At 36.0% G+C, this 12858-nt stretch overlaps 1 protein-coding gene and 1 long non-coding RNA gene across 3 annotated transcripts in view; one reads left to right on the top strand and one right to left on the bottom strand.

The window, feature by feature from the left end:
• Positions 1-12858, bottom strand: part of CtBP (C-terminal binding protein) — a 32317-nt gene that overhangs the window by 8347 nt on the left and 11112 nt on the right. Inside the window, exons 2-7 of the mRNA XM_067349452.1 lie at positions 3458-3964; positions 2390-2677; positions 1900-2088; positions 1429-1518; positions 1041-1182; positions 416-593 (exon numbers count right to left, since the gene is read on the bottom strand). Coding sequence (XP_067205553.1) covers positions 416-593; positions 1041-1182; positions 1429-1518; positions 1900-2088; positions 2390-2677; positions 3458-3655 — 1085 coding nt within the window. The 5' untranslated portion in view covers positions 3656-3964. The remainder of the gene's footprint in view (positions 1-415; positions 594-1040; positions 1183-1428; positions 1519-1899; positions 2089-2389; positions 2678-3457; positions 3965-12858) is intronic.
• Positions 5177-11383, top strand: LOC136997949 (uncharacterized). Of its 2 annotated transcripts, none has more exons than XR_010888492.1 (3): positions 5177-5438; positions 6262-7875; positions 10827-11383. It is a non-coding gene; the product is annotated as an uncharacterized lncRNA (long non-coding RNA). The 2 variants fall into 2 exon arrangements; XR_010888491.1 differs by having other exon boundaries at positions 7958-11383.

Below are 12858 nucleotides of genomic sequence, written 5' to 3'. Positions count from 1 at the left end.
TTATCAGAAAAAATACAAATGATACATTCTGAGTACATTTTCATAGCTTACAATACCAGAAATATACAAATAATATATTTCTAAATCATACAACATACATCTATAGACAATCTATAGACAGTTCTTTGTATGAATTTGATCAATTTCGTGACAGTCACTGTATCCCTTTTCCCCCGGTGATTTGCAAAGAAAAAAGAAGAGAGAGGAATGTAAACATCGTGTAATATACTGCGTCGATATAACTGTATATATATAAAAATATCCGTCTACGTCTTTTTCTTCTCATTCAACAAATCGTGAGACAAACTTTTTTTATTATTATTATTATTATTATTATTATTATTATTCGAACTCTGAGAATCGGGAGGCAGGGGGAGACAGGCAAACAGGGCCTGGCTGGGGGAAGGGCGCTTACCCGGTCGAGGAAAGGAAGTATTCCTTGTTCACGCAGTTGCGCAGGCAGTCGGGTATGCGGCCGACGATCGCCCGTCGTATTTCGCTCGCCGCCATCTCACGTAACTCGGTGCAGCTTGCGTCGCTGTAGAAGGCGGCATGTGGAGTGCACAAAAGATTGGGCGCATCTTTCAATGGACCTGTATAATATATATCGCAAAATCAACGATTGAGAAAATCAGATGAGATATGTGGGAACCTAACGATATGTATGTGCCTGGCGATATTCTAGAAAATATATATAATACGGTGAAAAAATACGGTCAACTAATTAATTTATTCCTTTTATGAAAAATTCCGATTTACAAATCATTCCGACAATACAAATAACACTGATAATTCCAATAATATGCGCACAGCATTTTATATAAAAAATTACCAAAGGTTTTATATTATATAAAATTAATTTCACCATAAAATATACATCTTCATTATAATTGCTTGTCTATTTCAGAAAATCTCTCTTAATGTCATTGATATTTTTCTCTTACAAGCCATGGAAAGGAATTTGGAAAGGTAAAAAATAGTTAGTTGAGATGGGGTTAAGCATGGGGACAGATAAGACTCACACTGATTCGTAGACTGACCCTGAAAGACATTGTATGGCTCGTTTTCGTGGACATCTAGCGCTGCTGCGCGGATTCTACCCTGTTTCAGCGCTGCAGCAAGCGCGTCATCGTCCACTAAACCACCTCGCGCTGTATTGACTAAAAATGCTCCTGGTCTCATCTACAAAAAAGAATGCAAAATAATTTCTTTTTCATTTAAAACAAACATTAACAAAATAATAAAACAAAAATAAAAATTTACAAAAAAAAAAAAATTCTTTAAAATATTCTGAATCTTATTTGCAACAAAAATTATTTCTTCTTGTAACATATTTCAAAAATGTTAAATAATTACAAGTTTTCTTATTTATTGTACATTAATCGAAGGTTTTATAAATGTTTCGTTGTCTTATAATCTTTTATGTACCTGTTTAATAGTGTATTCGTTTATTAGATGATGATTGTGTTCGTTCAAGGTACAGTGCAGAGATACACAATCTGACTGGAATAGCAAATCCTGAAACACATAAAAAAATAGCTTTGATTAATAAAAGATTATATAATAATTATTAATTCAAATATGTATTAAAAAATTTACAATTTTGTTCATGAAAATTTGTAATTTACATTAAAACATTAAACATTTCTTTACATCACTATTAAATCATTAATAGTAATCCAAGTAACTAATTTCTAAAATTTGTCACATTATACAATTTATATCTCTAAACAATTATAATAGTTGAAATTGTGTTTTTAATAACAGAAATATTAGTACTATAATAAATCCTAATGTATCTTATAACACGTTAAGAAATTTTTCTTCAAATAAAATGTAATAGCTGAAAATGATTGTAAAAACTGATTTGTGTCATGATAATTGTAAGGATCAATGAACCTGTAGTGTGTAAACCCTAGTAAGACCTAGCGATTTTTCGATGCCATCCGGCAGGTACGGATCGTAAAAGATGACGGTGAAGCCAAACGCTTTGGCACGTAGCGCAACTGCCGAGCCAATCCTACCCAGGCCAACAATACCAAGTGTATCACCCCGTATCCTTGCACATCCAGTAGCTGCCTCTCTCACCTGAAATATGCGCCAAAATGCGCCAAAAGATTTATATCACACAAAAAATTATTCAGTCATTTTAAGCAGTACATATTGTAACTATATGTGTTCCCAAATATAAAATATAAAATTTTTAGTAAGCAATAAATTAATATAACTTTTAAAAATAATAATATTAACACGTGGCTTTAATAATAGAATATTATTCTAATAATAATAGTAATCGTATAATTAATAAAATAATACAATTAACCCTGATATAATAACATTATAACTTGGATCATTCAATCTTGCTATAATTTGGAATGCAAGGGTTCACCTGTTCTGGTCCTGTGAATTTCTTGCCTTCGCGCACCATATTCGCGAGCCAGTAGGTGCGCCGATAGAGGTTTAGAATGAGGCAAAGAGTGGTATCAGCTACCTCCTCAACGCCATAGCCTGGCACATTGCATACTGCGATACCGAGCTCACCAGCAGCCTTGACGTCGATGTTGTCCACACCAGAACCAATACGAACGATGATTCGAAGCGTCTTGAACTTTTCCAGATCCTCTTTTGTCAGGATTATCGTGTGCCACATCAGCGCGCCTACTGCTTCATTTAATACCTACAAAAATATCACATTGTAGCAATTTTTAAATGCATTATTTGTTTTAATATCGTTGCACAAAAAATAAACCTGAAACAATGAAATCTATATGTGTGTGCGTGTGTGTGTGTGTGTAATATCAAATATGTTAAATACATATATATATATATATATATATATATATATATACATATAAAAAATAATATATATGTATAAAATGTCAGATATCAATCTATACTAAATATAATGTCAAAAATAAAATAAACTTTAACATACAAACTTTAAAATGTGCAAACTTGGACGAAAATGTAAATAACAAATAAGTAAAATTAAAGAGATACAAAATTAAAATATTAAATAAATATGAATAGATTCATTGTACATATATTATTTATAGAAATATATGTTTGCTTCAATAACGGTGTATTTGGCTCATATTGCCTACAAATGTGTCATTTTTTGCCAAAATACATACATGAGTATGCATTTAAAATCAAATATACAATATTAACATTAAAGAACGCTAATTCTAATTAAGATTAAATAAGCTGTTGGGCTACAAATATGGAATACTTCAGAGGCTGGTAAAACTTAAATCAAATTGTGTGGAAAAAACCTCATGTCAATGTATTATAATAATGATGGCACTACATGGACAAAAAATTTTGGTAAACCAATTTGACTTGAATTTTATTCTCCAATATATCTTCTAAAGTTCTTTTAAAGAAATACTCTTCGATAATTCTAATGCACGTGGTAGTTTAACTTTAGTACAATTCTAGTGTATTCCGATTATACCTTTTCATGTATCTCCGAGGTGGACTGTGCATCGCAGAAGGCAACGGTTGCGACATCCTTGAGAATGGGCATCTCAATGGAACAGTCACGGCCATCGAGAAGTGCAACAAGCGGCCGTGTTTGTATCGGTCCATTAGCAATTGGACCCCTCAAGTTCTCCATACGAGGGCGTTTGGGCATCATCTTCCGTTTGTCCATCGGTCAGCAGACCGCCCCCCCTATTTTTATTATTTTCACTGTGCGCTCTCAGTGTCACTACAAAGAAAAATTACGACTGCCCACCCCCTTTCGGTCTTCTTCCAACTGGTAGAAGACAACAGAATTTTTTTTCAATAAGACACTCACAATGGAAGTGCCTCTTCTAGTCCAACTAATACAATGTTTCAACACTCTTCTTATTTTTTAGGCTTTGTCACACAAACTGCTTCTGCAACACTGACTTCCGGTCGGTCTTCAGGTAAGAACCGCCGAATCTCCAACGCATCACGACTCAGTAAGCACCGTCTCCTGAAATTTACAAAGAACAATTATTAATCATCAAAGAAGATAAATATATTACGCTATAATGTTATAATATATTACTATACATTGTACTATATTTTATTATTGAAATTATTAAATTCTAATAAAGTTGATTGTAATTAATCTCTTATAAATTACAACTATCTCTATTTAATGTCTCTAAAAAAAAAAAAGCAACAACAACTTGATAAGTAATAGAAACACAGTTTACAAGACCAGCTGATATTTCTATATCAGCTATCATTATTTCTGTATAAATAGTCATGATCTACTTTAGTTATCATCTTTTTCACCATAAACTATCATAGTTTAAACTCTTTTTCAAAGTTTTCACTGTTTCCATCTCTTTCAGTACACTGCATTATCGTAATGGGAATATAGGACCAATATAGGAATTAGAATAGTTATAACAATATTAGTCCTATTTCGTTATCAAATATCAATTATTTCTCTCATATAAACGTAATTTCTATCCTAACATTATACACACATATTATTTTACATAATCAAGCCAATCATTTATAAAGAATATATTAGCTATTATAAATTACTATACTGCCACTCGTCAATAATTATTTTTTTCAAGTAGATAATAAGATGTTCCGAAATAAAGGTTTAAGTCAAAGTGAATAAACGTTACTTTACAAACACACATTGTCGCGTTGTCACCCGCGTGGAAGTAAATCTGATTCAGCCGCCTGCGGTATTCGTCAAGGCAGCGCGATGTTATTTCACATCTGTTGCGAACTCCCCGACGCCTTGTACCTTATTTACGCGAGAATACGAGTGAAATTTGTTATAATATTCGAATCCATTCAAAATGCACACGAAGCCACAAAGAAAGCGTCGCTCGGCCAAGCGTGCTCCGAACCGTTCGCTCGCCGCCACCGTCGCTGCCGCCGCTTCGCTTCGCGACTTTTTAGGTTACCTTGAAACGCGCCGGCTTAACCTGCGCAGTGCTTTAGCGCGTCCGCTAGCCAGCGGACGCGGAGAATCCAGACTCTTTACGCCCGAGCTCCGACTACGCCGGAAGGCCACGATGACGATAATGCGGATGAAACTACGTTAACTTTGCGATCCGACGTTGCGAAAACGACCCGCGAAAACGAATCGAGACGGAAATGGGAGACCCGAGGCTCTCCGTAAGCGCACGCAAGCAACGCAAAGAGGAGGAGGCGCTCGTGAGATGCGGTACGGCACGCCACAGTGGCGCTCGCTTGCTCGGGGGCGCTGGGGCTGATGTTTTCGGCAGTGTTAATAACGAGGGCGCCTCTTTTCCTGAACGCGCGTCAAGCCGTTTCCAACCCATTTCGACGGCGACGGTGATTGAAAACCGATCATAGTGTCTGTTCATAGAGGTTAGATGCATCATGTAGGAAAATGCGAGAAAATGTAACGTGAACTTTTCAATTCAGCTCAATTGTAAAATTACCGTAGAGAGAATTGTTGCAGTACAATCGTAAGTAAAAGATTATTAGAGTATTTTAATTGTTGAAGAGTTTAGATTATTTGGATTAGTGCTAAATTAGATTGCCTTAAACGACGACCACGACCAACTTTGTGCCAAAGAAACATTTAGTTTTATGCTCGATTTTCTTGAATGAATTGTCGGAATGAAAAGAACGAAAACTGGATTGATATGTAGCGTCTTCGCATAAACGTCACGGATACACAATTGTCAGAGTAGCACTTTGATTCGAGAGATACGGAGGATTGACCTCAAGCTTTATTGACTTTAGCTACTGTACCTTTGAGTCCATTAACTTTCACTTTTACCTTAGTTTTATTATCTTCAGCTTTAACTTTACTAGCTTTTGTTGCAGCTTTCTTAACTTCAACTTTATAGCACTATTATCGTTAATCTTAGCTTTATATTTATAGTTTTATTATTCTTAATGTCAGTTTTCAATTTTTTACTTTTAATCTTGGCTTCCACTTTATTAGCTTTAACGGTAGCCTTAACCTCAGCTTTATTAGCGGTTTCAGCTTTAACTTTATCATATTTAGTATAAGTTTTAACCTCAACTTCTTCAACTTTAGTTACAGCTTTAACTTGAACTTTATCAGTTAATTTTTATGCTTTTCAACTGCTTATTATGTGTCAAGAATATTTTTGATACCCTTAAAACTATTGAAAAATATCGCAAAATCACAATTAATTGCTACATGTAATTTTATACATATTTATATATTATAAAATGATAGTAATTTAATTGCCGTTATCACTATTAAAAAATAATTAATGTATATAACAGATTAATGCATATTAACTTATGTTACAGGATCTACATGTTTACGTCAAAGGATCTACAAAAGCAAAAAACACTGAGATAACTCCGGAGTATTTGCATAATCATGTAAAATAATCGGTGCAACACATGCAATTGCTGAATGTATTATTTTGTATCGAAGATACTTCCAAACCCGGTGGCTTCCATTCGATAAATATTCGAATTCAAATGTTGCATCGAATGCATAACAATTGATATAACAATGTTGTAACTGCACGCAAAAATGTAATGAAATTCATCACATCATATAGGATGTTCCAAAATTTTTATTTCAACAAGAACTTTTAAAACTGTTTGAAGAACGAAAAAATAATTTGGAAATGGAATATAATCGAGAAAAAAAAATTTTGATTGATGGAAGAAATAACGATTAATACAGTATCTTGTTAAAAATTAAGTGAGATTAATATATAAAAATAAACTTTTTAAAACTATATTTATACTTATTAATTTTAATCTTATTTTCTATTGCTTTCTTTTTTCTATTTTTTCTATTTTAAAAAATTCTCTTTTCCCTATTTTTCTCTTTGGATAATTTTAATGTTATTTATTATGTTCTATAAAATATTTTCGCAAGATATAATCATCGAATTTTGAAACATGTATGTGTACATACGCGTACACGTACACACACACACACACACGCTCGCGCGCGTGTATATACATATATAAAGTGGCATGCGTAATCGGAAATGTAGTTCGCGCAAGGAAGGCTACGGAAAACGAGATCGCTGCTGGCCTCAGCGAAAGCGAACGGCGAGGACGCGACACTAACGCTATGGACTCTGCCGAGCCAAGCACTTTGACTTGGGCACATGTTGTGCCAACTCAGCGAAAACGTAAGCTCGTATCATCAAAAGCAGAGGGAGGAGGAGATATCAAGCGGGCGAGATTAAGCCCTTGTTCGACAGCTGGTAACGTATATCATGCGTTATACACGCCACGACGAAAGCACCGCATCAATGAAGTACACTTGAAAAAGAATAGTATCTTTTTATCTGTAAATTGACAGATAAACTAGACAAAATTGTCCAGATCTTTTCAATAAAACGGGATACATATGATTTGAGAGAAATTATGTTTGATAAAAATTCTATGTGTAGAACAAATATATTCCAATCTGCAACATGTATAAGTAAAATTGAAGAACTTGTTTTATTGTGCGCCAATAATATAAGAAAGATTAAAATGTGGCAAACTGCGACGAAAGTGTTTCAAAATAAATAACAATATTTCCTTACAATTGTGACTCTTTGAATTTATTTTGAGTCAACTTTTCTTATTAAAATTTTAACATATAAAATGATTGCCTGATTAGCAAAATTATCTGTGTTAAACGCTGTTATCACTGTGTAAGAAGATATACACGCATTTTTCGACAGAGTTGAATGACGCATTTCTTCCATAATTTAGATTAGTAAATGAAGAACATACCGACCCTTAAAGGGGACGCTTCAACGAAGTGGTTAAATTCAACCCTTCGGCTTAATCTCGGTATGCAACAGAGCCTTTCGACTCGGAGAGACAAAGACGGACAGATCAGTGCTTAGGACAAAGATGGAACGAGAACGACAAAGGCGGAAGAGGTGTGGGAAGAGAAAGGGGGTGAGTGGAGTTACGAACGGGATGGGGCGCTATGAGGGCGAAGTTATCCAATTATTGTCTAACCTGGGAGCAACTTTACTAGGCGGAGAACTCGTGGGTGGTAGGAAAGGGAGAGGGGAAGCTCGGTCCTGCCGGGTCTCTCCCACCTCCTACAATCGAGCCACGATAAAGTAAAGTTTGTTTCAAAACTTGCCGCTTCTGCGGAGAGAAAGAGAAAGAGAGAGGCAAGTGACTGGGTTTTTGTTGGTGACACGTGAAATTCAAACGACTTCGCTTCGCGACAATAATTGAAGTGAGCTTTTTTTTGCACGATTGGGATGTAATGGAACAAGAATGTACATTCTGAATTGTTCAATTGAAGATAAATTCTCGTCTCTCAGTTTGGAATCAATTTATTCATTTATCCGTATATATAGTCTATCGAAATCTTTAGATTTTTCAAGATTAACTTGCAAAAATTTCTACATTCTTAACATTTACATTCTTATTATTCTTAGAATCTCACGGTTAAATTGTAAAAATTTCTGAATTCCTGCGGTTAATGCGTGAAGATCTCCAAGTTTTTAAAGTCAATTTCACAAAGATCGCTCATATTCAACTTTCTTCAAGAAAGAAAGAGACACTTCAAGATAATTCTTTAATCAAGATTCATACAAGAAACATCACTGTGTTTAACCAAAGTGTCTGTTTTGTGTGTTTAAAACTATCGATTTTAAATTCGTCAAGAATTATTTGCATCATGCAGGGATATAACGTTAACAACGTCATATTTTGTATTAATTTTTTTTAAGAATAATTTACTATATCGTACATGAAAAGATTTTGATAGAGAGAAAAAGAGAAGAGATGAGAGGTAAGGGGGATGAAGAGAAAAACAAGCGGAGGATAAGGAAGTCGTCCAATTATGACGACGAGTATCGGTGTCGGTAGTTCGGCCATTCTCGTCCTCTCGAGAGGGAGGAAAAGGGATTTTGGAGGGGTTGTTGCTCTCCGCTCACCGTACCTTCCGTCTCAGAGCGAACGGCCAAGGAAGGGATGTTGAAGGGGAGAAGGGGAGGCGACTACTTAAAGTTGGTGGAAAGTTTGGTTCGGCAGCAAAGTTAACTCAGTTAAGTTCTCCGCTCCTAAAGCGAAACTTCGCTGCTTCTCTCTAACGCCCCTTCCTCCACCTCTACCTCCTCCTTCTCGTGGTGCCCCACTCCCTTTATCTCACCCTCTCTCTTCTCTCTTTCGAACGATGCGAGCAGTTCTCGACATTCTGACCGTTTATTCGAAGGAGTGAATAGTGTGTTTTGGGATTACCGCTTTTTCTTCGCATCCACGACTTCCGGTGTGTTTCGCATAACGGAAAAGGAGGACATCGAGGTTTGCGACACCCCAATCGGCATAAGCGACGACTTCCGGCGTGCATAGCATACGCCAACGGAAATATCGTGAAATATATCATTAAAATTACTAATCATATTAGAAATGACTTTTTCATAATTAATGACAACTTTTTGTTAATTTATTTAAAATCACTGGAATAATTTGTGACAATTTCTTAGTATCAATTTATCAAAATAATATATTAGTTTAGAAGATTAATGTGCAGAGCTAAAAAACAATAAAATTAATGTTTCTTGATACGTGAAATACACAATAGTTGTCAAAACACATTATAATTAATAGATACGATGAATATGGAGATTGATTGTAAGATGAAATTTATTGGATTATTATCCAGTCTGATAGAAATTAAAAGATTCAACGGCTTATGTGCAGACTATTGTAAATTTGTTGAACCCTATGATGTAGATTGCCGGCCTTGAGGCTGCATTCTCGTCGCTTTTCTACACGCGCCGACACATATGCAATGCACGTGGCGAGACGTGGCTCTGTCCCTTCTGTCCTTTCTTTTCATCTCTCTCTCTCTTTCTGCTGCAAACGCATAGATCGATGTAGATGCATACATATAGTTGTACTTGACGGTATGCGATGCTCTTAGGCTAATCGACTCACCCACTGACTCATTACATCGATTCCTCGTGCGGTACTAGTGTAAGAATTTCTCGACAAGTTATTAATCCTTTTACAGCGCTATCATTAATATAAGATCGATATCTTAAACATTTCAAATATTTCTCAGTATTATAATATATATATATATATATATATATATATATATATATTCATATGATAGGCTATTCTAAGCCATCGTATAAAATTGTAAATGTACAAATTTAATTAATTAACCGATAGAATGTGACACATTATTCTTGGCAAAATTTTTCTATAGAATTAAATATAATTTTATATAATATTTCTACGCAACAGAACTATATGCAAAAGTTTTGTTATAAAAGAAATAAAAATAATAGAAAAATAAAAATAGAATAGAATTATAGATTCATGCAGTACGTGCTAATCGTATCTCCATATTAATGTCGTATAATCCGTAAGGCTTACGTTTCCGGATGTGGAGAATAGAGAATCGCGAATCATTATGGAAATTAGATTTTACGGCATTCGCATTCCCGGTCGTATTACTGTGACGTAATTGTAGTTAGATAGATAGGCAAATTCCTTTCGCTACACAAAGTTGGTGTTTTACGACAAACTTATGCAACTCTTGCGATTTATTTTAGCCAACGATATCGTCGCCATGGTATTCTTCAAAAATAAGCGAATAAATGATATCATGTGCAAAAATGCTTGTGAAACGCTTACGTGTCAAATTTGGTGCAAACATCCTGCTCTATCATGATAACTTTTTACAGATATATAATATAATAAAAATTATAAAAAATTTATAAATACTTTTTTTTTTAATATTTTTTTAAAATTTATAAATAGATACATGAATAAAAAATAGAAAAATAATATTAAATGTTAAGAGAAAGAGAAAATTAGAGAAATAAGAAATAGAATGTTATATAGAAAACTGATAATATAGAAAATTATGTTGACAGATCTCAGTCAGCGATATAAATTGTAATTAACATTCGACTGGGTCATTCGCTTTCCACGCGACCATGAGGTGTCAAATGTGTAAGGAGAACGAATGTACGGAACATGCGAGGCTAACACCTGACGACAATAGAGACCTCGCACAATATATGTGAAATTTATTCAGACGCAATATAACCAGACAAAATAACTTTCTACTTTTTCCATTTATTTGTTTCCATTATATTTTTTCTGATTATTTCTTCCTACTATTTGCAATGTTCTTTTTCACGCTGCTTTTATTTTAAACCCTTTTCCATCTAAACTTTACAAAATAATTTTCTGTTATTTTGTTCTATTTCTATTATCGTTTTTTATTATACTCATTTTATGTTTTTAATTACTTTTATTGTAGATCTTTCTAGATAGAAGAAAAATTTCACACCTCCCAATTCATAATACCTACATAGTGTTGAGGATCAAGTGTCGTTGTACTAGCAAGAAACAATAAAGTTCATTCGCGAAGATGCACCGGCTGCTTGTGCTATTCATTCGCGGAGAAAGCGTGACGACGAGTGTATCGGCCTTGTTAAGTTTCAAAGTTACACACACACTTGGTGACACGGAGTTTGCAGCCCGTCGCCAATAACCTCCGCCCGCGCTTTCCACGCTCTGAATCAGAATTTTCCGCGTATAAAACTCGCAACCAACTTTTCTTATGCCTACAACGGGAAAGCTTCTTTTACAAACACAAGCACGTGTTTCTAGAGCTTTTTTTCGTCAATCATAACAACATAAAACCCCTCTTTTTAGAAATTGCATTACAGTTGCTATTGCATGAGAACAATTTTTCTTCAATACATAGGCACATGCTTTTTCAGTACTTAAATAATCAAGGATAAATTAAACTCAAATGTTTCAACAGTCTTGATGTTCAGTGTCAATAAATTGTAAAAAAAATTTCAATCTAAAATTTAAATCTCTACTAATAAGCTAAGGAATAAGTAGCAGTACTTTTGCCATACTCGGAAAACAAATTCTTTTTTTGGATATCGGATGTATCTCGACGAAACACTAAAAAAATACCTCAACCTTTCCGGCGCCAATTATAAAAGTAAAATTTCTGGTGATGTGGAATTTATCGCGCACCGCGACTTGCGTGCATTCGAGCTCACACATGCTCTTTATTCTCTCCTTTTTTCGACCCTGCTAAGTTTCGAACACCCTATATATACACATGTACAAAACATACACATACATTCACAAGATGTGCGCCACACATAGTTAACCGCGACGGGTTAGCACAAGTGCGTAAAGCGCGCGCGAGCGGCTGGCCTGAGTAGTTTCACGGAGAGTTTAGTTCCTCCTGGTTTGCAGTGTGCCGAGAGATACGGCATCTTGACTCCTAGCGGGAGTAGCAACGGCTGAGTCGTGAGAGTGAGAGAGAGAGAGAGGAGAGGGGGGGGGGGAGAGTGTGGCACAAGCAATGGCCGCGAGACCCGATCGATGTCTCGGCAACTTCCCCCTCTCGCCGTTCTCCGCGACACGTTCCTCCTGCCCTCCCTGTGCCATCACCATCACAACTCGCCTCATCCCGCTCTCGTCAGCGTTACCTCCCCCTCTTCGCCCTTGCCTCAACTCTATCACCGGGCATCACCTCCTCTCTTTCCCTCCACCCTCTTTCGCCAAACTAAATCCTGGAGAGCCGCTCGTCGCCGCGCCGCTTGCTCTTCGAGTCTGTTTACAATGGCGATGCGCTACTCCCATTATCCCCCCGTGTACTTCACCTTCGGACCGACACACTGCATCGCGCGCGATGCGATGCGATGCGATGCGATGCGGCGGCGGCAGCGGCGACAACGACGAGGACGATGACGACCGATTACGGGGAAGGAAACGACGGACAGCGCAACGACCAGCGATCTCTAAGCTGATGCGAGACTCACCATTTCTACACGCGAAGATTCTTGAGGCGAATCTGTTCTCCAATGTGACGCTATATAACGTGGAGTCTTTATTCAACTCTCTTCGATACAAGGTGTCTCTTTTTTCGTT

The sequence above is a fragment of the Linepithema humile genome, chromosome 2, assembly GCF_040581485.1.
Source record: "Linepithema humile isolate Giens D197 chromosome 2, Lhum_UNIL_v1.0, whole genome shotgun sequence".
Taxonomy (NCBI): Eukaryota; Metazoa; Arthropoda; class Insecta; order Hymenoptera; family Formicidae; genus Linepithema; species Linepithema humile.
Note: the sequence above shows the minus strand (reverse complement) of the source record. Positions and strands in the feature narration are given on the sequence as shown.